We start from the raw sequence: 26297 nt of genomic DNA, 5'->3' as shown, positions 1-26297 counted from the left end.
TATCAGCAGTGGTATTACGTCATCCAGTATTTCTCAGTGGACCATTGTTCAAGAGCCGAAGACAAAAGCGAGCCCAACCCTTCCGCCGTACCGTCGGGGCGCCTCGGCCGCAGGAGAGAAAGCGAGAAGGTTTCTGCCGCAAGAACAAAAGTGACTCGCAGCGCAGGATTTATGGAGGCCGCTTAAGTCATCCCGCTGCGATTGGCCCTGACAATAAAGGAGAAATACGGCGCTATCGTCCGACCGCGGGAGCCGTCCCGCTTCAACTTTGGCGGCCCAATAGCGCGGAAAGCGGCTCCTGCAGTGCGGCGTCGGCCCGCTATGGTTAGCCGCTCCCGCTCAAGACCCACGCACGCGGACTGGTCTGCAAGTGCGGTCGCGGCTGGCAGTTCCGCCGTCTCCCTGCGGCGGTACAGTAGTGCTTCCATTCCACGTCAAACTCCACCCACTTACGTTCTCTGCAAGCCACTGTCCAGTCAAATTTCAAGGGCGTTGCACCCAAATTATGAACTCGCCTCCATAGCCGAGGTAGGCAAATGCAGTAGCCCTCGACACAGAGGTAGGTCGGTTCAAATCCTGGTCTTGGAAGACATTTGCATCGACAAGGTGAGAAAAGATGTTGGCGTGACGTTCTAGATCTCCAGACTTTGGACCGGCGTGCTAGATTACACTTCAAATCTCTCCACAGGGTCTCATGGAGAGAGGGCAAGCGGCGCAGTTGTGGTGACCCACCTGGCAGATCGGGACATCAGGTCAGCCCTCATTACAGTCACCTACACACCTAACACACGGCTCTTACATGCGGAAAAGTGGTACCAGCGTGCGTGAAGGAGGAAGAACCTTTCCAATTACGTGGCTGAAACTACCCCTTGGGTACCTTTGACAACTGTGCCACACGACTTGGCTTTTACCAAGCGAGAGTTGTCAGTTATCATTTGCCAACTTGCATGTATCATTTTATAAGTGTCTGTTACTTGCGCGCAATCTTTGCTATTGTGTCTGTGCCCACTGGTCGATTGTGGGTATAGTCGGTTTCTCTTCTGCTGAGCTGCTTTGTCTTGACTGAAGTCTCTTAGGTCAACGAGGGCTCAGCAATAAATAAAAATGGTTCAAATGGCTCTGAGCACTACGAGACTTAACTTCTGAGGTCATCAGTCCCCTAGAACTTAGAACTACTTAAACCTAACTAAGGATTCGAACCTGCGACCGTAGCGGTCGCGCGGTTCCAGACTGTAGCGCCTAGAACCGCTCGGCCACCCCGGCCGGCCTCGGAAATTAAGAATTGAAGGCTAGGTTACTGTCCACATAGGTCGCAAGTTTGGAGGAAACAAATCCATTATATTTTGTTCTTGCGTTTTGTGCTGTGCATTTTGCTTGCATGTATTACGCGTGGAAATAAGTGTGGCTGCTTTGAATTATACTGAGACGCAGGGATAACACATTATTGGACTTGTACAGGTGCGGTTATGCTGAGAATTGCATAAAATATTTCTCCATGCGTGTGGTCTGAGAAACAAGGTAGTATTTTTCTATAACTACGAATTTGTCTGGGCGTAATGGAAAACGAATTTCCTTGGGTATTCAAGCAGCACCAATAGCAGGATGGAACTAATAGTTACGATTAATGTTGGGCAGTTCTCTTTACGTAGTATATTTGATTCTTAATCGAGTTAAGCGAACAGGTCATACATTCACAAGAGAATACCTGCATTTTGTTAGTTTTACAACAGTTCAGTGGGTGAACTATTTGTCGGATCTAGGCCATGGTTACCAAGTGGCTTTTGTTTTATTGACTACACTGACAGAAAAATGGCAACGCCAAATAACTAATGCAGAATAATGAAATGTACACTCTTTGACATAAAAATCGACCAGCGGCCGGCCGCTTCAGAGGCTAAGTCCGCGCCGATCGCGACATGGGACAAAAAAACTGGCCAACTCACTAATTCTCTAAGTCCGGTTATCTGCACAATCTGGCAACACTGTAGACTGCGGCACTTCCTGGAGGAAAACTTGTCCCAAGATAGAGAGACTATAGGCTGATTACGCCTGTGGTCTAGTGGTAGCGTGCGTTGTTTCTGTTCATAATGTCAGTGGATCGAGAACAGCTGGCATAAAATATTTTTATAGCCTTTTCTGTCTGAATGCTGAAGACGTGAATGTAATGGTAGCGCAGATTCAATCTATTTCGCTTTGTGACACACCGATATCAAAATTTTATCTAGTAACGATTTTGCGGAAGATTTCCTGCAGACTGTCCTCCTCTGGACGCCGTATGCGGCAAAGCTCCGGGATCCATTTGCTGGCTACTGTCAGCTGCCGTGGCGACAGCAGCGGCGCTGCACTCCCCCGTTCTTTATCGAAAGCGCCTGCTACCGCTCATCGCTTTGATGATTTAAAACGCTTTATTATTAAATGTTGCTCCACAGAAAATATCTACATTTTCCATTCACGCTCAAAAGCAACGGAGACAGGCGCCCTGATTAGTAGGCGGGTAATCGGTAAGAGCTGAGTATGGCCCGAAAATAATTTTACAGACTGGGACGAAATTAAACCACTTCACTACATTCGATGAATTTATAAATGCTTCATACCTCGTTTCTTTTCCTTTCAAACTTAATTATTTGTGCAACTTTTGGTCAATGTTTGGATGTTCTCGTCAAGCCAGAGTGAGCGTCTGTGGTGTAAAGTGTATTACAGTTCTTGTTTCATTCCTTATGGTAAGTCTATGCGATAAACTGTGTGAATACGCCGGTGTTAGAAAACGTCTACAGTTAAATGCTATTGCAAAAATTTAGAAGATGGGAACTATATTAATTAACATGTGCACTTCATAAACAGCCTTCTGACATGTTAGACCTATATGACGAACAAAGCACAAATTTATATCGTTGACAGTCGGTTTGAATCTTTTCAGGACCTATTTTACAGTGAAGCACCTTGGAATTTGCAAAGCAGAAATCCATGATATTAACTTAATATACTAAGTCGAAATCGGACGAAGATTGATGATTAAAGGCATTCTTCAGATTTCGCATAAGAAATTTTTACTAGCAGTTTGCAACTCCATTAATTAAAATGGAAAATAAAAGGTTGTAGTCAGCGGCTTCTGCTGTGATTCGAACTTACAGTACAAACACTGCAACGCACAAGGGAACCTCTGAGCTAACGACACACTGGCGGCCAGAGGCGGACTATAGTCACTGCGATGTTGCTTGAGCCTCAAAACGCAACCTTAAACACAAAAAAAAGAGGAGGTGGAGATTACTGTTTTAACGTCCCGTCGACAACGATGTCATTAGAGACGGAGCACAAGCTCGGATGAGGGAAGGATGGGGAAGGAAATCGGCCGTGCCCTTCCTAAGGAACCATCCCGGCATTTGCCTGAAGCGATTTAGGGAAATCATTGAGAACCTAAATCCGGATGGCCGGGCGCGGGATTGCACCGTCGTCCTCCCGAATGCACACACAAACAGGTGTTACTTATGTGAAGAACGCCGTTCTTGGAGTCCAGAAATTAAATATACTTTCTAATTGTGTCATCTTGCAGTGGATTATATCGTACGAGTCTTCGATGTGGAAAACGAATGTCAAGTGAATTTAGCGAGGTAACGCCGACCTACACCCGGAAGTAAATGCACTATCAGAGTGTTGACAAATACTTGCTACGACGCTGCCATTTCTCGGCTCTCTGACGAGGCAGCTCTTCAGCGAAATGCTTGCCGTGATTCTCCGATACGGTTCTTCAGAGTGGAGACGCGCGCGCACGTTTGGTTTTTATGCGGCGTTCTCCCCTGATGGTTTCTGACGTCGCCTTGTGGGCTATGTATACATATGAGACATTCAATTATCATTAATCCAGAATGATACAAGTTTCAGCTTCCGGTGTGGAAGAAGGCTGTTGACGCCGACATTATATCGTTTCAACGTAGGGAAAGCAAAACGGATCATTCAATGTTTCTCATTCAACATAAAGCATGTGAGATAAATTTCCGTAACGTTCATAATCATCTAAAAATACAAACGAAGTAAAAATACACCGGAAGCTTATTCGAATTGAATATAATGTAAGATACCAAACGCTTTGCACCTCGATGTCGAATTTGTCCACTTGCAATCGTTTGCAGCATGCACATAGAATGTCATTATTACCACGAGAATGAAGAAATATGTTGGTAAGGATGGAAGCAAGAAGAGACGCAGTCAACAAATATTCTATTCCTCATGGCATTCATTTCATTTGACACGTAAGAAGAGGTAAAGCGGGAATTTACTTTCGTTAACACGAAAGATATGCCGCACAAATTGATAACGAGGAAGTCTGCGTCTTCATACGTTTCCTCCTTGAAATCTGTATGCTCTATTATATACTAAGTAGCCCGATCATTGTTTCAGTAATGTTACCCTCTTGTTTGACCCCGTAACGATGAACAGATTCCAAATGCATGTCTCTGCGTGAAAGTAGCTGTTCGAACCCTTCCTGGGTTCTTTTTTGTGTTTTATTGCTTGGAATTCCTGAAGCAGACCACTGTGCCTTCCCCCCTCGTGGGTTAGGTCTCAAAACTAAACCGATTTGTATCCAATGGCATAATTTATTCATACAGCATCAGCATAAGACTCTTGCGAGTGAGAGAATGACAATAACAATCGTAACAAGAACAAGCAAATAATGAATGATGTTTATTCCAACGCAGAACGAGAATGGCTTTAAATATAAAAATCTATATCTATATCCATATCTTGTGATCTTTCCCGTGTGGGGTTGCTAGTCCCCCATCGGGCGCCTCCCCAGGTGGCGGATAGGGGAAAGCCTCCCAGATATGGGTGGCACCGGGGAAATGAAATACCCGGGGTGGACCAAAACTAGCAGTGTGGTGGCGTCTGTACTCTAGTGGAGCGGCCTACCAAAGGTGTCTGTACCCCATGTCAGGGGCGGCCTGGAAATTATATCGCCAATCCTTTCTGAAGCAAGCGTGGCGATTATGCTTCTCACCTTCGAGTTATGTTGTGTGACATTAATGTTAAATTTTCCGGAGTAATAGCCCCACAGTCGGATCTCCGGGTGGGAGCAACTTTGATGTCCCAAACACCAAGTGGTGCTGAGAAGAAGATACAGACTCTTCACGTCTGTACATATAACTGTCGCTCTCTAATAGGCAACGACAGACTAGAAGAGATCGAGAAAGAGCTTACAAAAATAAACTGGAGTATTGTTGGTTTAAGCGAAGTTCGCCGAAAAGGGGAAGACTGTCTCCGTTTGCGCTCTGGCAACTTGTTTTACTTTTGTGGCGACCCAGAAGGAAAACTCAATGGAGTTGGGTTCTTAATCAACAAGAATATTGCTGATAGAGTATCTGTCTTAGAAGGAACTTCCAGCAGGACAGCTCGAATGGTCCTGAAGGTGTCAAATAGGTATAAAATACAGATTGTTCAGGTGTACGCTCCCACCTCAAGTCGCCCTGACGAAGAAATTGAATCCTTTTACGAAAGTCTGGATAACACCTGTAAAAAAGGTAGCGATTGTCACTTCCAGATGGTCATTGGCGATTTCAATGCAAAAGTTGGCACCAAGAAACAAAGCGACACAGTGGTGGGCAACTATGGGATTGACGACCGAAACGATAGAGGTGAGAGATTAGTCCAGTTCGCTGAGTACACCAGTATGTCCATCATGAATACGTTCTTTAAGAAGCACCCTGACCGAAAATGGACTTGGAGGAGCCCAAATTTCAGTGTCAAAAATGAGATAGACTTTATTCTGTCAAATATTCCGCAGATTGTAAAAGACGTATCAGTGCTAAATCAGTTCAACACTGGCAGTGATCACCGTCTTGTGAGAGCAAGGGTCGAACTCAATGTAAGAAATGAAAGGAGTAAACTTATGAAAGGGAAGAGAAGGGTAATCAACCTCAAAAACCTGGAAGAACATTCCTCGAAATTCCAAGAAGTCCTCCAAAGCAAGTTCCACGTAACTAAAGATTGTGATTTGGCGGAAATGATTGTTTCAAGTGCACAAGAAGTCGGTGGCCTATGCCAAAAAAATAAACAACCAAAGAAATTCAGTGCCAAAACTGAAACCCTTTTACAACAGAGGAGAGAAATGAAAATCCAAACCGATCGTGATATGGTGGCGTACTCCGAACTATGTAAGGCAGTGCGAAGAGAAATGAAAACTGACATACAGAAATTCACTGAAGACACCTTACGAGCAAGCTTGGAGAACAAGACAAGTTTAAAGTCAGCCAAACGCAAACTCACAATCGGTAAAAAGCAGATTATCGCACTCGATGGAAATGACAGTCGAATCACTGAAAAGGAGGCGGTTTTGAAGTTCATCAGAGACTTTTATAGCAATTTGTATAGCAATACAGGGGAAAATTTGAGTGTATCTAATTTAAATGATATACCTAGTGTTCCAGATATACTCCCATCGGAAGTCAAGTGTGCTCTAGATAGCATGAAGAAGGGAACAGTGCCGGGTGATGATGAGCTCAGCGTTGACATCCTCAAACTGGCAGGAGAGGTAACAATAAATCACTTGGCAAAAGTATTTACTTCCTGCCTGCACTATGCTTCAATCCCACTATCGTGGAACAAGGCTAAGATTATTTTGATACACAAGAAAGGAAGTATTCACAATATTAAAAACTACCGTCCTATCAGCTTGCTCTCAATTTTGTACAAAATTTTTACAAAGATCTTGTTAAATCGAATTAGTTCCACCCTAGACTTAGCCCAACCTATAGAACAAGCTGGATTCCGAAGCAATTTTAGCACTATTGACCACATTCTGACCGTTAGTGAAGTGATAAGCAGAGCGAATGAATACCAACTGCCTCTCTGCATTGCCTTTGTTGACTTTGAAAAGGCATTTGACTCCGTTAGCCATGTAGCTGTCCTCCAAGCTTTGAGTGAGCAAGGAGTGGGAGCAGCATACATTGAAGTGCTCAGCTTATATTAACATCGGCGAATCAACTCAAGAATTCCGCATCATGAGGGGTGTCAAGCAAGGCGATCCCATCTCCCCAAAACTGTTCTCTGCTGTATTGGAAATGGCTATGTCAAAGCTGAGCTGGGAAGGTAAGGGAATCAGAATTAATGGAAGAAGGCTTACCAACTTGAGATTTGCTGATGATATTGCCTTACTGGCCAAAGACTTCGCAGAGCTCCAAAACTTAGTTACAGATCTTGCATCGGAATGTCAGCTGGTTGGCTTGAACTTGAACCTTTCCAAAACAAAAGTAATATCCAACAAATGGGTCCCAGCTGGAGATGTGAAAGTCAAGGACAGTCTACTAGAAAGAGGTCAGTGAATATGTCTACCTTGGCCAGATTATAAATATGAAGGGAGACATAAGACCAGAAATCTATCGACGCATCAAGCTTGGTTGGCAAGCATTTGGGAAGAATTCAAAAGTATTCAGATCAAAAATGCCAGTAAATCTGAAGAAAGCAGTATTTGATCAATGCATTCTTCCTGTGATGACGTACGGATGCGAGACATGGACACTGAACTCATTCACAAAAGGGAAACTTAGGACAGCACAGAGAGCCACGGAGAGATCAATGCTGGGCTATACAAGAAAGGACAGGGAAAGGGCAGATGACATCCGGTCTGTGACGAAGGTTAATGACATCTTAGAGAGAGTAGGTTCCTTGAAATGGCAGTGGGCTGGCCACGTCGCAAGAAGAAAAGACAACAGGTGGACGAAGCTAGTACTGGAGTGGAGTCCGAGAGAGCACCGGAGGCCTAGAGGAACACCACCAGACAGATGGGACAAAGACATCAAGAAGATCGCTGGTAACACCTGGCAGAGAACTGCCCAAGACTGTCCCACTTGGAGAAGACTGCTGAAAGCCTACCTGAATCCACGACTCGAAGAGGCCACATCATCTAATGATTGAATTGGCTGCTGCTGATGATGATGATGAGTGATCTTTGAGTTGGCACAATGCAAATATATTCTTAGCATTTAGTTACTGAATTTAGTTCTGGATGTTTGCAGAGAAAAGGAAAAGTCGGTACTTCTCGCTAGTGTAATATAATGTGAACCAGCAACTACCCTTTCCTTAGAACACGACTCAAGCAGGTCCTCAAGTAGGCACTGCTGCATTCTGTTCCCTGACATTGCTCTGATGACGGTTAATGCAGATAGTTCCGATTATGAAATACAAAACGTATTGCAGGTTAGTTCCTAGGATAGTAACATTAAATTTGCGTTGTAGACGGCACATGAACGTGACGACTATCCATATTACTCATCAATATAAAAAGACAGTATTTTGGGAATTTAGCAGGATTACTCAAAATGAATTCTGAAATTGGGTGACTGACCGCACAGGTGCTAAACGTCGCCAAGAGTATACGATGTCCTAATCGCATTAGGAATATGAAGATCGTCTTCGACAGCTCGCAACTTTCACATTGCTATCCCCACCCTACTCCAGGCAGCTCTCGGTGGAGTTGCACTACGTTGCCGATGTTATGGAAGGCCTTCAAACCGACAACAGACCACATATTGAAAAATACAAGCGAATTCTCTTGCAGCGTAAGTTTATTGTAACTAGTCTAAAAATTATTGGAGAGGAACATTGTCCTATTCAAAAAAAGTAAAATGTTACACACTGTTGACGTCAAACGGACATTATCTACGTCCTGTCTTGTGTCCTACTCATCTATAATATCAAGTGTACTATGAAAATGATTATATATAATGGATTATAAGGTAATGCATTGATACCAGATGGTGGGGGCCGGCCGATGTGGCCGTGCGGTTCTAGGCGCTTCAGTCTGGAACCGCGTGACCGCTACGGTCGCAGGTTCGAATCCTGCCTCGGGCATGGATGTGTGTGATGTCCTTAGGTTAGTTAGGTTTAAGTAGTTCTAAGTTCTAGGGGACTGATGACCTTAGAAGTTAAGTCCCATAGTGCTCAGAGCCATTTGAACCATTTGAACTATTTAACACAAAATGACATTAAAAATTTAAGTTATTCACGAGCAGCTAGTTGAGAATATGTATGAACATTAAATGACACGACGAACCGTCTTGTTCTGCATATGGATTCAAACCCAGCTCATGCAGACTAAGCAAAGATTTCGTGACTGTAGTAATCGAACAGTAGTAATCGAATTATCCGGCAACTTCACACTTCACAGTGGATTTTCTCGAACTAAGAAATTTGTTGAATTTGTGAAAAATCAAAATGGCTTCACATCCAGCCTATGATGCCTAGAAGAGTCTTTACATCCTGCTGACATGAGAATAGCATAATCTCTGCGTCAGAAGCTTGCTTCTACTTGACCATTTAATAGACTCGCAATTTTTCCACCGTGACTAATTTTGTAAGCTAAGCACATCATCCGTTACAGCACACTCCTGGGGCTGGGTAATGTGGCCACAATGGTCTTGTGGAACGAGCTATCACAGGTGCAATGCGTGGGTTCAGGCATTTACTTTTAAGAGGCAAAAACAGATTTATTTTACCTCTAGTAACCTCAAGAGAAAGACGTTATAATCCAGAATCCGCATTAAACATCACGTTCCTTCATTACCAACTGGGCAGAGCCGGTTTACGTTGGGAAATGACACAGCGGAAGTCATGGTAAAAAGAAATACAGTCGCCAGTAAGCTTACTTACATTAGAAAATTTTATTTTATTTGATGAACCGATAGCCATTTAAAGGGACAGGGCTCTTATTTTACTTGTACTTGATTGAAATAGAGACGTTTAAAAATTTGGTGCTGGACTGTGATTCGAATTCGTATCTCCTCTTTCGAGGATCTCCTCCAAAGGTAAGTATGTGGGCCTGAAACCTGATCCAGTACAAAAATATTCATAATTTCATTTCTAGCTTTATCAAGTGCACACCCACCTGCTAGTGAAAATTAACGCGCAATTTCAATGTCTGTTCATGTATGCCAACAATCGCAACAGGTGTCGTTATTTCTGGTCAAACACGCACACATCTTACTGTTCATGAGTAAGCAACTGATACTTAAGCTATATTCGTGGATGCACGGTAGGTGTGCAGTTCGATTGTCGCTTAGGCACAAAAGTTTGTATCCTTATTTTAGATTCAGACACCTAGCGGCTCGTAAGAAAAACCGATACGTAACATTTGATTTTTCTTAGTTAACAATCGGATTACGTGTTGGGTTCGTATCTCCGTCACAGAACTTCACATCATGCACTTCATCTTTAAATGCATGCACACTTTGTTACTTCAGAATGGAGGTATATCAGACATCTTTCGTGGTTAGATAACAGGGATGAAAGGGTCTTGATAGGAGTCACGGTTTATTACAAAAATTGTCGTCTTTTATTTTCAAGTTAGATTTGGTTACTGGTATTGGCAAAACTTTCGGTATTTCATGACTCTTCATGGCTAATCATCAATATGATGTGATTAGATTAGATTACATTAGATTAACTCTTGTTCCATAGATCATGAATACGACATTTCGTAATGATGTGGAACGTGTCATTTTAATGAAAGATTTCTTTAAATACCATGATTCAATTTCTTTACAACAATTTTTTACACTCTCTCTCATTGCTTTTTATTTCTCTCTCTCTCTCTCTCTCTCTCTCTCTCTCTCTCACACACACACACACACATTCTTTTTTTATTTTTATTTGTATGTTGTGCTCGACTATCGGCGAGGCACATAAACGCCTGTGAATGACTTTCTTAGTTTTGAGTGCACTTACGAAAGAAATATAAAAACAACAATGAGAGTTACTGATTTATGATGCTCAGTTTGCAGTCAGTTCTGAGTATTATTAGTAACTACGCTCCAGTCCCTAAACCTAGTTACAGAAAGCGAATCAGACGCATTACGTATTCCAGGCCGTAGCAGCCGCGACTTGGAGACACCAGCTATGGTCACTTCCCAGACCGCTGTAGGATCACATCGGTTCGTCTTCTTCCTGCTGGTACTGTAACTGAGATTTGGCAACAAGGCAACGTATGTTTGGCAACTCTGTGATCGACGAGTTACTTCCTGGTGTGCACGGAATTAAGCCTCAAAGTTCACTTGATTTTACCTGTCATTTCCATTGAATAATCTGAGTTATTATAGCTTGAAGGGTAACAAAAGATTGAAAATTTACGGTTTTCAGCCCAGGAAAGTCGTTGCAGGTGGAAATCGCAACTAATCTCGACCTTTCAATAGCGGTTTACGAGTTCTAGTTACTATTGGCATCATAATATGAAGCTGAGACCCATATCTCCTCGCCAGCTCTGTGGTAACGTGCTGAACTGTGAAACAGCGTCTGTTACGTTTCGCAGTTCAAGTCTCACTGACTGAAACGTTTTTACCCCTTCTGCGAAAGAGCTACAAGCAGTCAGATCAAACATCAATAAGGAAATCGCAAGAAAATGCTTTCAGCTCATAGTACAATGTTGAAAAACTTACAATGCTGCACAACAGGTAACGCCTCTTTCCGCTGCTGACAAGCGAATTTTGGGTTTCTAGGAATACGTAACTATATTTATGAAATGCCACATTTGCATACCTCTTGAGTATGACACAGCATACCAATTAAACACAGACCCAATCAAAATCTAAGTTAGTAGTATTTTACTAATTCGTGTCGATAGAGGCATGCTTGTGTACAGATACTTTCGTCGTAAGGTTATCATGGTTAGTTTTATTTCATTTCTTATAATACAGTGCACAATTTTCGTAAGGTTTCCTTTAGTGTTGTTAAAACAATAGTAAACATGAGAGAGAAATTAATCATCAACGATATATGCGAATTCTCTGATGTTACCTATGACAGTCTGACAATGCACATGCAGTTTATTGATTACATGCATGTAGAAAATTTGTTCTGAGTTAAAGCTGTCAATCAAAGTTTGAAGAAGAATAAAATATCACTAGCACACGACGGCTAATGTAGAAAATACTTTTCTGACATATTATGGCACGATGCGCTCTCCCTGCACATCTCCGAGATGCATCTGCTGCCTGCTGTCTATTAAACCTGAATAGAACAAAATGTCACAGTAGTTAGTCCTTTTTCCACATGCGACTACTTTGGGTTGAGAAGTGAAGGGAATTATGTTCAAAGTTCCATTAGATTGATAACTTCAGCAGAGAGCAGAATTGCGTTTTAAAAAATGTAGCACTGAATGTATTCGAACTCGCGACATCTTATTTATGCTACATGCTGACACGTAGCTACAACAGCTCCAGAGCTCGGCAACTATTCCGCCAGAACTTTTGGATTCCACAGCACTGTGAGATTACGCATATGGCCAGGTCTTGACTTCTGAGAGACAAACAGTTACAGCTTTTCTTTTGGACTGAACGACGTTTTCTAGTAACAGATAGCGCAATAGAATAGCTCAAGTGGAAAGGAATACTTCCTATTTAAACTTCTGCATCCTACAATGTTGGCAGTTGTGTGTAGGTGGCAGTAACGTGATTTTATTTCTGTGATTACAAAATAGTCGAATGTATGCACTGGGTAGCCGAGGCAGCTAGTTCATGGTGATTCGGTCAACCAAGTAAATGAATTTACTGAACATGCTGCAAATTACTACAGGGAGCCTGTGTGTCAGAATTCTCATCCAGTGTGGCGCAACTGCGTTACGATAGAAAAGTGACTCGCAGAGAAGAGGATTTCATGGTCTGTTGGACGGATGGTAGGTTGTTATACCTATGGTCTGGCTTCGATTCCCACTTCTGTCAATGATTTTAGATAGGGAGAGACAGATTCCATTCTCTCCTGGCTACACCAAGTGAAGGAGATATAATGGCTGCGTGGTCTGAAAATTCACATTAGAGATGATATTCCTTCTTTACCAAGTAGACGGTAGGTTGAACCACAATAAAGTCTGGAGTGGCGACATGTAGAAACTCTATCACCAGTAACCTTTCTTATACTAGTTATTTATTTCAAGTGACGACACAAATGCTATGTATGGTCACAGGACACTTATTCCATCTTTTATTTGAGCTTCTGTATGTCGATAAAATTGGTTCTGAACTGGGAATGCAACTCAGACCGCCATTAACGCGGAATTTGATCCCTTCGTGGCAATACAGCTCAGCTACAATTTGTTGTTTGTTCAAAACTGCAGATTCCTCAACGCCTTCACATATTATGCGTGAATGGGATCGAATCCTGGCCCGGCACTAAAGATTTAATTATGTATTATCAAGCTCTAGCATGAGAACACCTATCTGCTGGTGGATAATAATTTTGATTTTTAATGTATTTTCATTCGCTGTCAACACTAACGATATCCGACGTTTCTAACTCCCAGTGAGACACAGAACTATTTGCGAGATGACTGTAAGTTCAAGATGCTATTCTGAGCAGCTGGTGGAGAAAAATTCGGTAGCTGACGTCTCTTTGTGTGTAGTCAACAACGATATGTGTGGGGCTCTATTCCCAGTGAGCGCTGAACTCTTCGTCATATTATTTCAGTTCAAACATGCTCACATGTCACCGCTGGTGCAACAAACCCATATTTAACGTTAGTTTTCTCTAGAATATAACAGCGATAGGTGCCGGGTTGGAGTCCTGGGAAGGAAAAAATTAATGTTTCGTCTCGTCATTTCAGTTAAAACATCTAGTTACTGCCGCGAAATTCCGATATGTCACATTTGACTGTGCTTCGATAGCAATCCGATTAGGTTCCGGGTTCGAATCCGTGTCCAACACACAGCTTTACCTCACGGCATTTCAAGTAAGTTACTTGTGAAGAAGCAATATTTAACATCTCTCGTAGTTCGTTAACAGGGACAATAGATGCTGGGTAGGAATTCGCGTCTGTTAAAAGTGTTTGCGTTATGCAATTTAAAGTTGATATTTGCTAACTAATACTGTCTAAAATCGAGGTATATCACTCTCTGTATGCCTAATCAGGAATGCCTGTTAGTTTCCGTCAGTCACGAAATCTTTGCTTAGTCTGCATGAGCTGGGTTTGAATCCATATGCAGAACAAGACGGTTCGTCGTGTCATTTAATGTTCATACATATTCTCAACTAGCTGCTCGTGAATAACTTAAATTTTTAATGTCATTTTGTGTTAAATAGTTCAAATGGTTCAAATGGCTCTGAGCAATATGGGACTTAACTTCTAAGGTCATCAGTCCCCTAGAACTTAGAACTACTTAAACCTAACTAACCTAAGGACATCACACACATCCATGCCCGAGGCAGGATTCGAACCTGCGACCGTAGCGGTCACGCGGTTCCAGACTGAAGCGCCTAGAACCGCACGGCCACATCGGCCGGCCCCCACCATCTGGTATCAATGCATTACCTTATAATCCATTATATATATAATCATTTTCATAGTACACTTGATATTATAGATGAGTAGGACACAAGACAGGACGTAGATAATGTCCGTTTGACGTCAACAGTGTGTAACATTTTACTTTTTTTGAATAGGACAATGTTCCTCTCCAATAATTTTTAGATTAGTTACAATAAGCTTACGCTGCAAGAGAATTCGCTTGTATTTTTCAGTATGTGGTCTGTTGTCGGTTTGAAGGCCTTCCATAACATCGGCAACGTAGTGCAACTCCACCGAGAGCTGCCTGGAGTAGGGTGGGGATAGCAATGTGAAAGTTGCGAGCTGTCGAAGACGATCTTCATATTCCTAATGCGATTAGGACATCGTATACTCTTGACGACGTTTAGCACCTGTGCGGTCAGTCACCCAATTTCAGAATTCATTTTGAGTAATCCTGCTAAATTCCCAAAATACTGTCTTTTTATATTGATGAGTAATATGGATAGTCGTCACGTTCATGTGCCGTCTACAACGCAAATTTAATGTTACTATCCTAGGAACTAACCTGCAATACGTTTTGTATTTCATAATCGGAACTATCTGCATTAACCGTCATCAGAGCAATGTCAGGGAACAGAATGCAGCAGTGCCTACTTGAGGACCTGCTTGAGTCGTGTTCTAAGGAAAGGGTAGTTGCTGGTTCACATTATATTACACTAGCGAGAAGTACCGACTTTTCCTTTTCTCTGCAAACATCCAGAACTAAATTCAGTAACTAAATGCTAAGAATATATTTGCATTGTGCCAACTCAAAGATCACTAGATATGGATATAGATATAGATTTTTATATTTAAAGCCATTCTCGTTCTGCGTTGGAATAAACATCATTCATTATTTGCTTGTTCTTGTTACGATTGTTATTGTCATTCTCTCACTCGCAAGAGTCTTATGCTGATGCTGTATGAATAAATTATGCCATTGGATACAAATCGGTTTAGTTTTGAGACCTAACCCACGAGGGGGGAAGGCACAGTGGTCTGCTTCAGGAATTCCAAGCAATAAAACGCAAAAAAGAACCCAGGAAGGGTTCGAACAGCTACTTTCACGCAGAGACATGCATTTGGAATCTGTTCATCGTTACGGGGTCAAACAAGAGGGTAACATTACTGAAACAATGATCGGGCTACTTAGTATATAATAGAGCATACAGATTTCAAGGAGGAAACGTATGAAGACGCAGACTTCCTCGTTATCAATATGTGCGGCATATCTTTCGTGTTAACGAAAGTAAATTCCCGCTTTACCTCTTCTTACGTGTCAAATGAAATGAATGCCATGAGGAATAGAATATTTGTTGACTGCGTCTCTTCTTGCTTCCATCCTTACCAACATATTTCTTCATTCTCGTGGTAATAATGACATTCTATGTACATGCTGCAAACGATTGCAAGTGGACAAATTCGACATCGAGGTGCAAAGCGTTTGGTATCTTACATTATATTCAATTCGAATAAGCTTCCGGTGTATTTTTACTTCGTTTGTATTTTTAGATGATTATGAACGTTACGGAAATTTATCTTACATGCTTTATGTTGAATGAGAAACATTGAATGATCCGTTTTGCTTTCCCTACGTTGAAACGATATAATGTCGGCGTCAACAGCCTTCTTCCACGCCGGAAGCTGAAACTTGTATCATTCTGAATTAATGATAATTGAATGTCTCATATGTATACATAGCCCACAAGGCGACGTCAGAAACCATCAGGGGAGAACGCCGCATAAAAACCAAACGTGCGCGCGCGTCTCCACTCTGAAGAACCGTATCGGAGAATCACGGCAAGCATTTCGCTGAAGAGCTGCCTCGTCAGAGAGCCGAGAAATGGCAGCGTCGTAGCAAGTATTTGTCAACACTCTGATAGTGCATTTACTTCCGGGTGTAGGTCGGCGTTACCTCGCTAAATTCACTTGACATTCGTTTTCCACATCGAAGACTCGTACGATATAATCCACTGCAAGATGACACAATTAGAAAGTATATTTAATTTCTGGACTCCAAGAACGGCGTTCTTCACATAAGTAACACCTGTTTGTGTGTGCATTCGGGAGGACGACGGTGCAATCCCGCGCCCGGCCATCCTGATTTAGGTTTTCAATGATTTCCCTAAATCGCTTCAGGCAAATGCCGGGATGGTTCCTTAGGAAGGGCACGACCGATTTCCTTCCCCATCCTTCCCTAATCCGAGCTTGTGCTCCGTCTCTAATGACATCGTTGTCGACGGGACGTTAAAACAGTAATCTCCACCTCCTCTTTTTTTTGTGTTTAAGGTTGCGTTTTGAGGCTCAGGCCACATCGCAGTGACTATAGTCCGCCTCTGGCCGCCAGTGTGTCGTTAGCTCAGAGGTTCCCTTGTGCGTTGCAGTGCTTGTACTATAAGTTCGAATCACGGTAGAAGCCGCTGACTACAACCTTTTATTTTCCATTTTAATTAATGGAGTTGCAAACTGCTAGTAAAAATTTCTTATGCTAAATCTGAAGAATGCCTTTAATCATCAATCTTCGTCCGATTTCGACTTAGTATATTAAGTTAATATCATGGATTTCTGCTTTGCAAATTCCAAGGTGCTTCACTGTAAAATAGGTCCTGAAAAGATTCAAACCGACTGTCAACGATATAAATTTGAGCTTTGTTCGTCATATAGGTCTCACATGTCAGAAGGTTGTTTATGAAGTGCACATGTTCATTAATATAGTTCCCATCTTCTAAATTTTTGCAATATTATTTAAGTGTAGACGTTTTATAACACCGGCGTTAGCAATTCCTTTCCGTTCTCTGAAACCTTCAAAACGACAAATTTTTCTGGTTTAAATCTGATGACCTTAACTATCACTTCCGATCAACAATAAATACTTCATGAACCCATACATGGAACTCCAAATGTGCAGTGTGCCTGCACTGCTACAGAGCATGCATTGCAAGGTATTCACACAGTTTATCGCATAGACTTACCATAAGGAATGAAACAAGAACTGTAATACACTTTACACCACAGACGCTCACTCTGGCTTGACGAGAACATCCAAACATTGACCAAAAGTTGCACAAATAATTAAGTTTGAAAGGAAAAGAAACGAGGTATGAAGCATTTATAAATTCATCGAATGTAGTGAGGTGGTTTAATTTCGTCCCAGTCTATAAAATTAATTTCGGGCCATTCTCAGCTCTTGCCGATTACCCGCCTACTAATCAGGGCGTCTGTCTCCGTTGCTTTTGAGCGTGAATGGAAATTGTAGAAATTTTCTGTGGAGCAACATTTAATAATAAAGCGTTTTAAATCATCAAAAGCGATGAGCGGTAGCAGGCGCTTTCGATAAAGAACGGGGGAGTGCAGCGCCGCTGCTGTCGCCACGGCCGCTGCCAGTAGCCAGCAAATGGATCCCGGAGCTTTGCCGCATACGGCGTCCAGAGGAGGACAGTCTGCAGGAAATCTGCCGCAAAATCGTTACTAGATAAAATTTTGATATCGGTGTGTCACAAAGCGAAATAGATTGAATCTGCGCTACCATTACATTCACGTCTTCAGCATTCAGACAGAAGAGGCTATAAAAATATTTTATGCCAGCTGCTCTCGATCCACTGACATTATGAATAGAAACAACACACGCTACCACTAGACCACAGATGTAATCAGCCTAGAGTTTCTCTATCTTGGGACAAGTTTTCCTCCAGGAAGTGCCGCAGTCTACAGTGTTGCCAGATTGTGCAGATAACCGGACTTAGAGAATTAGCGAGTTGGCCAGTTTTTTTGTCCCATGTCGCGATCGGCGCGGACTTAGCCTCTGAAGCGGCCAGCCGCCGGTCGAGTTTTATGTCAAAGAGTGTACAGAAATACATTTGCATATGTAACTTATTTAAGTGAATGACACTTTAAGATCACAAGTTAATGTAAGAGCGAGATAAGTCATTGCAGATGTGAAATGCTGGTTTATGAATAACCAGTGAAACCGCCAAAATGTTGAATGAATGCATGCTGATGTACATGCATTGTGTTGTACAGGTGCCGGATGGCAGCTTGTGCTGTGGAGTTTCATGTCTATTGCACTTGTCCGGTCAATACAGGAACGGTTAAAGCTGTTTGTGCATGACTCTGGAGTTTTCGTCCAATAATGTCCTATATGGGCTCGATTGGAGACACATCAGGTGATGAACAGGCCACGGAAGCATGCTGACACTCTGTGGAACATATTGGGCCACAACAGCGGTATGTAGGAGAGCGTTATCCTGTTGGAAAACACCCCCTGGGATGCTGTTCATGAATGGCAGCACAACAAATCGAATCACCAGACCGACGTACAAATTTACTGCCAGGATACATGGGATAATACCGAGACTGCTCCTCCTGACATACGAAATTGCACCCCAGACCATAACGCCTGGTTTAGGTCCAGCAAACAGACAAGTTATTTACAAGCCCTCAACTGGCCTCTCCTAATCAACACATGGCCATCACAGACAACCAGGCAGATCCAGCTTTTAGCAGGAAACACAACAGACTTCCACTCCGCTCTCTAGTAAGCTATCACTTGGCACTACTGAAGTCGCATAAGGCGGTAATTTGGGGTCAATGGGATGCACACTATAGGGTGTCTGACTCAGAGATGCCCTTGAGGAAAAAGGTTTGTAACAGTTCATTGTTGCACTGTGGTGCGAAAGTGCTGTTCACATTGCTACTGCAATTGGCACACGATGCACCAGAGCCAAATGCCAAACATAATGGTCTTCCCTCTCGGAAGTGCAATGTAGTTGTCTGAAGCCCATGGTGTCGATAATGGCGTCTTTTTGGCCTCTAAGGGATTCTTGACTAACACCAGCTCACCAAGTCCAATCTCAACGATAACTAACGCTCACAACCGTTACAGCATGTGTTTAAAGTAAATTGACTGCATCCTCTTATTGGTACGATACTTGGGTGTCAATGATGGAGACAGGCGAAGGACGTCCTACTCTCGCAGTAGACGAGTGTGGCACATAATGAACCATTCAGTGTGAAAATTTTCTGACTGTTCCTAGATTCCCTCCCAGCAGTCATAGTCGAAACTTTACAGCGTCCGCCCTTTTTTTTTTCTTTTTGCAGAGGAGACTTCCAGCAGCAAAAAAATTTTGTGCAGTCCGCCATATTGCTCTGGCAAATAAACCCTGCAAAGTGTCCTACAGACCGTCAGATACAGAAAGAATCTGACTTAATTACACTGCTCTGCCACTTGTAACCTCCCCCTCACTTATCGACCTTAATGACAGTGAAAAATTAAACCGCGTGTACCTAATGGAAACTTGGGAAAAGCAATCGTCACCGAAGTCAATTTGTCGGTAAATGAAACTGGTGGAAATTAATTTTGAAAAGGGGTAAAGTTAATAAAGAAAGTAAATGTGCGGCCGTTACGATAACAATTAACTAGCGGTAATTAGATATTTGAGATTTGGGAGAAATTACGGTCTCGAGTCCTAAGGACAATTACTATAGTAACTGAAAAAGAAAGGTTATTACACATATAATTAGCACTAGCAGCGTGGCAACTGAAGGTTGACACGTGTTGTGTGAAAACTGAAAGTTTGTCAGAAGTAATAAATTTCGCTACACTCTGACTTAATTTAGCAAAAGAATTAATAAAACCGGAAAATAGAAAGTTAATTTAGTGACTGAAGTTAATAGTGAGCTTTCTTTCTGAAGCACGTCGGAATTCAGTAACATACGGTTAGTCTTGGAATACCCCAACAATCATTTCAAAAGCTACTTGAATCTACACAATTTAGAAATAAGAGATTTAACTTTGAACTTGAATTAAATGATTCTGAACAATTAACAATAGTAAAATTTAGTACGTACCAAGCTGAGCTGCAGTCACAGGTAAGCTAAAATACGGTAACAAAACTCGCACTCTTAATTCGTGCTTGTGTAATCTAAATATTGTAGCCAGCTAAGAATACCTTAACTAAACTTTGAAATTAAAGCAGTGAAATCGAATTATATTACTTTAATGCTGGCATTTGAATTTCAACGACACTCGGGTTCATTTCGGAAAAGGAAGGGACCCTGCTTGGCAATGCAATTGGGACAATGAGCAACAAAGGTTCATGCTAAGTTGCTGTAATTTTGTGATTTGAACAGTTTGAAAAGCTGAGGTCTGCCATACAGTTGTAATACTTTATGTGCTACCAGTCTTCCTTGTTGGTTGATTGAAGGTTTGAAGTCGTCGATCGAGGAGGTGGCAACAGTCACTCATTGTCGGCCGTCGCTGTTGTAGAAGCTGGATGTTGGCGCGCCTTCTTCTCGACGCAGTCACCAGACGAAACGGGCTCTTGATGTGCGCCAGCTAATGCTTCCCGTCCGCGACACCATGTCAGAAACTATCATCGCAAGTCGAGTGCAATTACATGCTGCCAAACCCCGAAAGCGCGGCAACTGGCGGGAGCTTCACACAACACACCTGCTCCACTGCACCACCCCAGCCAGACTCTCTGCTCTGCCTGCGCTCCACGCGGCAGAGTTAACACTACCAAAGATCCTAAACACTTTGGTTTTCCACACGACCTATCGATGTATTCGTTTGATAGCATAGTTTTGCCTAGGCAAGACCCAGCGTAAAAATACAAATAATATTTACAAAACAAACCAATTATACATCGACATAAATGCATATATATATATATATATATATATATATATATATATATATATATATATATACAAATAGTAAAACAATTACAATATATAAAGACACAAAAATTTCATATATTCAGGTAACAAAAATAAGGGAAACAAATTTGCAGTGCAATAGATGGAAATAGGAGGAAATGCTTTTCTGGCGTTACACACTGAGGATGGAAGCTTGAATATTAGAGCGTAAAACTAATCTCCAATCCAACAATATATCATCGCATACTGTGTTGACGGAGTGAACATACTATTCGTATCCAGCACCATACAAACTCGGGTCTTTTGCATCAAGCATATAGCTATCCACCATCAGACACTCATACATATACCACGAAGACAGACAGCCTAAGCACATGTACCATAGGTATACTCCTCGCTGTACTAGATATTTCCCACAAGGTTGGGCAGTCATTCACTTCTGATGTGTGAGCAGAGCACCCCGCAGCGGACCAATGTCACTCTCAGCCCGACCTGCTTGCTTGCTTGCTTTTCACACCAATCTCCAGACTCTGAGATTACAAGGACATATGTAATTTCACATGGTCTGCCAGAATATCATGCCATTTTCGCGAGATACTCATGTATACACCGTGAACACTGTTGTACAAAGGCTGGATTGGTTCCCCTCGGCCAAAGGTGTCACAGTTACTGGTTCGGACCTGCTTGCTTGCTTGCTTTCTACAGCAGTGTCCAGACTCTGGGATTACAAGAACAAATGTATTTTCACATGGTTTGCCAGAATATTATATCATTTACGCGATACTTCTCGATATCAAGCACATAGCAATATCTCTTGCATAGCAGTATCGCTCGAGAAACTAATTCCAAAGATATATACCTGAAATTATTTCACTAGAAACCCAAAACTTTAGCGAGGTGGAGAGTGCTGTTAACCACTGAGTGACTAGAAACTTATCCCATCTGCGAAGACCTTTACGTGAAAACTCGAAAAAAAAGAGGAAACTGATTGATATTTCCACTCGCGAATACCGATGTCGGTGATGTAACAGATTTCAAATCATCCCTATAATTTACAAAGTTAACTAAGTTGTTTCTCATGTCTGGGTAACCAGCAAACGTGTCTTCCGCATGTATTTGACCAGATAGATGCACACACCACAGTCGATGTTCCCTCTACTAAATAAAGACCCGAATGTGCAGAAGCATTCACGAAAGCTATCCAACACATACTAAGTGTTAGTTCGGTTTTCGGCAGCCTAGAGGACGACACGGTTAAGTCCGCTACATTCCTGCATCCCAACAGGCCTCTCCATTTGACAGCTCCTACCATTAACCGGAAACGAGAATCTTTCCCACCACAGGCCACCCCGGTGCGCCACGCATCCCTAGACAGAATATCCTAGGAAACCAGTCACAAACATATTTCATCGCTATACTTAAAATTAAATGTTACGATCGCGGTCTCAATTGGACGACATTCGACAATGAGAGAAGTATCGGAAATACATCCTGCTGACGGCTGTGGCTCTGGAAATATAAATACCTGTACCATTCTTATTACTTGACATACCTTCCCCTTGCTATCACGGTATTCCATGTCTAATCCATACCTTCCCTACGACTGGACATAGTCATTTTCTTTACATATGTCGGGACACGCACACATGCTCTAAAAGCCTGATGCTCAATGCGAACCTATTACGCACCCCCTATTACTGAGTATAATACTCTGCCAATAACTGGTTGCTACGGACACGAAATAATACTGAGAGAAAATCTGCGATGGGTGGACATGTCTCATAAGTTATTCCTGCTAGTGTGACCACTGTGTCTTAGATAGAGAGGCCTAATCATCTTACAAACTGCTATATGTTAAAAAAAAAGAAGAAGACCATATTACTATCACAATCGGTCTTGGTTCTACAGGTGTACATAAGTATTCTTATTAAAAATTATACCCGATTTATAAATCGACTCATGGCATTACCTCCAAATGACTTGGTTTTTCTGGACAAATACTGTGACACTGAATGCAGACGGTGATCGCTGGAGTGTCTATTATCAAACCAATAGTGCAGTTACCTGCAGCCCTCGATGCAACCTTGTGATAAAATCATGTAAATTTGAAAGAGATTCGGCTAAGAAACGTGGTATGAAACCGGTATTTGCAATTCCCTCATGCCGCCACTAGATACAGGGTGTTTCAAAAATGACCGGTATATTTGAAACGGCAATAAAAACTAAACGAGCAGCGATAGAAATACACCGTTTGTTTCAATATGCTTGGGACAACAGTACATTTTCAGGCGGACAAACTTTCGAAATTACAGTAGTTACAATTTTCAACAACAGATGGCGCTGCAAGTGATGTGAAAGATATAGAAGACAATGCAGTCTGTGGGTGCGCCATTCTGTACGTCGTCTGTCTGCTGTAAGCGTGTGCTGTTCACAACGTGCAGGTGTGCTGTGGACAACATAGTTTATTCCTTAGAACAGAGGATTTTTCTGGTGTTGGAATTCCACCGCCTAGAACACAGTGTTGTTGCAACAAGACGAAGTTTTCAACGGAGGTTTAATGTAACCAAAGGACCGAAAAGCGATACAATAAAGGATCTGTTTGAAAAATTTCAACGGACTGGGAACGTGACGGATGAACGTGCTGGAAAGGTAGGGCGACCGCATACGGCAACCACAGAGGGCAACGCGCAGCTAGTGCAGCAGGTGATCCAACAGCGGCTTCGGGTTTTCGTTCGCCGTGTTGCAGCTGCGGTCCAAATGACGCCAACGTCCACGTATCGTCTCGTGCGCCAGAGTTTACACCTCTATCCATACAAAATTCAAACGCGGCAACCCCTCAGCGCCGCTACCATTGCTGCACGAGAGACATTCGCTAACGATATAGTGCACAGGATTGATGACGGCGATATGCATGTGGGCAGCATTTGGTTTACTGACGAAGCTTATTTTTACCTGGACGGCTTCGTCAATAAACAGAACTGGCGCATATGGGGAACCGAAAAGCCCCATGTTGCAGTCCCATCGTCCCTGCATCCTCAAAAAGTACTGGTCTGGGCCGCCATTTCTTCCAAAGGAATCATTGGCCCATTTTTCAGATCCGAAACGATAACTGCATCTCGCTATCTGGACATTCTTCGTGAATTTGTGGTGGTACAAACTGCCTTAGACGACACTGCGAACACCTCGTGGTTTATGCAAGATGGTGCCCGGCCACATCGCAAGGCCGACGTCTTTAATTTCCTGAATGAATATTTCGTTGATCGTGTGATTGCTTTGGGCTATCCGAAACATACAGGAGGCGGCGTGGATTGGCCTCCCTATTCGCCAGACATGAACCCCTGTGACTTCTTTTTGTGGGGACACGTGAAAGACCAGGTGTACCGCCAGAATCCAGAAACAATTGAACAGCTGAAGCAGTACATCTCATCTGCATGTGAAGCCATTCCGCCAGACACGTTGTCAAAGGTTTCGGGTAATTTCATTTAGAGACTACGCCATATTATTGCTACGCATGGTGGATATGTGAAAAATATCGTACTATAGAGTTTCTCAGACCGCAGCGCCATCTGTTGTTGACAATTGTAACTACTGTAATTTCGAAAGTTTGTCTGCCTGAAAATGTACTGTTGTCCCAAGCATATTGCAACAAACGGTGTATTTCTATCGCTGCTCGTTTAGTTTGTATTGCCGTTTCAAATATACCGGTCATTTTTGAAACACCCTGTATTTTGCCAGTATTTGTAACGCTTTTTGTCTCGATGCCATGTCAGAGGTTCTGCGATATATCCAGCGGGTTATAGGTGAAGGTTTATTGAGAAGGATCACAAACCTAGATGGTGTGCTGATTGAGGTCGTATGAAATGTACACAGACTTTTCAGTTCTCTAGTGTTACACTCTCTGGTAGAAATGCTATCTGGGATTAGGAATCAAGTCTTTCCATTCAACCACATACCGGCATTGGATCCTATGGAGAAGTCCTTCAATGATTACTGTCACTAGTGAATCATATTTCTAGCACCCTCATACCTCGGAACGAGTCACCGTTTTCTAACCTATCAGCTGTAGTAAAATTTTAGATTGTCCCTGTGCCTCCTACAACTGCAGCCATTTCTGCATGTGATCGTTCAAATTTAAGTTTGAACTGAGCAGAAGTCAGAGAGAGCTATATCCACCACCTCCTGCAACTTGTGTAGAAACAGAGTGGCCAGAGTTAGTGCGACAGGACCGTGTTTTGACCTTGAGGTGTAAATGGGAACATGTTGCTCCGCCAAGTGTATGATGTATAAGGTCAGTGTCATATGTAGCCTGCCCCTGGAACACGAGGCAGTATGAAGGACGGTACGGGAAATGGGAGAAGGACGACGATTTTGCTACTGCATTATTATGCATCTCCAAACTACATAACAGTAATGCTGTCTGAAGCAGATCTGCGTCCCTCAGGGCCCATTCACATCTATCACAACAACATGCTATCTTCGATATTCTGTACCATCCAACAGAGAAAAATTACGAACCATAAAAGCTCCACTAACTTCATCCGATAGAGAACTTGATGAGATTTACTGCATCTCTCTCCTCCCATATATCGAAAACAAATTAATACCATCTGCATGCTGGCATCGAGCACATGTGACGATCCTATAAAATATACAGCTATTGATGCACTGCACAGACCAGTGTAAATTTGCATCACCTGTACTGTAGGAGTATGACCGTATCGTACAACCTATACTATAAGTCGGAGAGACTCTCCCTGTGACCCTGAGTCCTTGTTTGAAACATTGTTTGCCGGCCGAAGTGGCCGTGCGGTTGTAGACGCTGCAGTCTGGAACCGCGAGACCGCTACGGTCGCAGGTTCGAATCCTGCCTCGGGCATGGATGTGTGTGATGTCCTTAGCTTAGTTAGGTTTAACTAGTTCTAAGTTCTAGGGGACTAATAACCTCAGAAGTTGAGTCCCATAGTGCTCAGAGCCATTTGAACCATTTTTGAAACATTGTTTTCTTTTCTGCTGTAAAACACTTTGTACACTGCCCTACATTTTGTTTGTCATGCCACGACTTCGAGGTCTGCGCCAGGTTCTAAACTGACATTAACATGTTCTGAACCCTTGCTTCTTACAGAAAACTAGATGTCGCACAGTATAAGTCATGTTGTTACTGCTGCTATCATAACTCACAACACATACTGGATGATTTTAAATAAAAGTGAGTTACAACACAAGGAAACTGGAAGGGTTTGGCGGCGTTGTGGAGAGTTTTCAAACTGCTGTCTGAAGGTGATTGACAACCTCTACATTTAAACTCATCTGTCAAAGTCACGGAACAGCAGATGGCTCTGCG

The 26297-nt window shown here is 42.6% G+C and overlaps 1 protein-coding gene across 1 annotated transcript in view; it reads left to right on the top strand.

Annotated features, from left to right (window-relative positions):
* Positions 1-321: 321 nt before the first annotated feature.
* LOC126141638 (mucin-7-like) overlaps positions 322-26297 on the top strand; it is a 43840-nt gene continuing 17864 nt past the window's right edge. Inside the window, exon 1 of the mRNA XM_049915276.1 lies at positions 322-528. Coding sequence (XP_049771233.1) covers positions 322-528 — 207 coding nt within the window. The remainder of the gene's footprint in view (positions 529-26297) is intronic.

This window comes from Schistocerca cancellata, unplaced genomic scaffold (genome assembly GCF_023864275.1).
Source record: "Schistocerca cancellata isolate TAMUIC-IGC-003103 unplaced genomic scaffold, iqSchCanc2.1 HiC_scaffold_732, whole genome shotgun sequence".
Lineage (NCBI taxonomy): Eukaryota > Metazoa > Arthropoda > Insecta > Orthoptera > Acrididae > Schistocerca > Schistocerca cancellata.
Note: the sequence above shows the minus strand (reverse complement) of the source record. Positions and strands in the feature narration are given on the sequence as shown.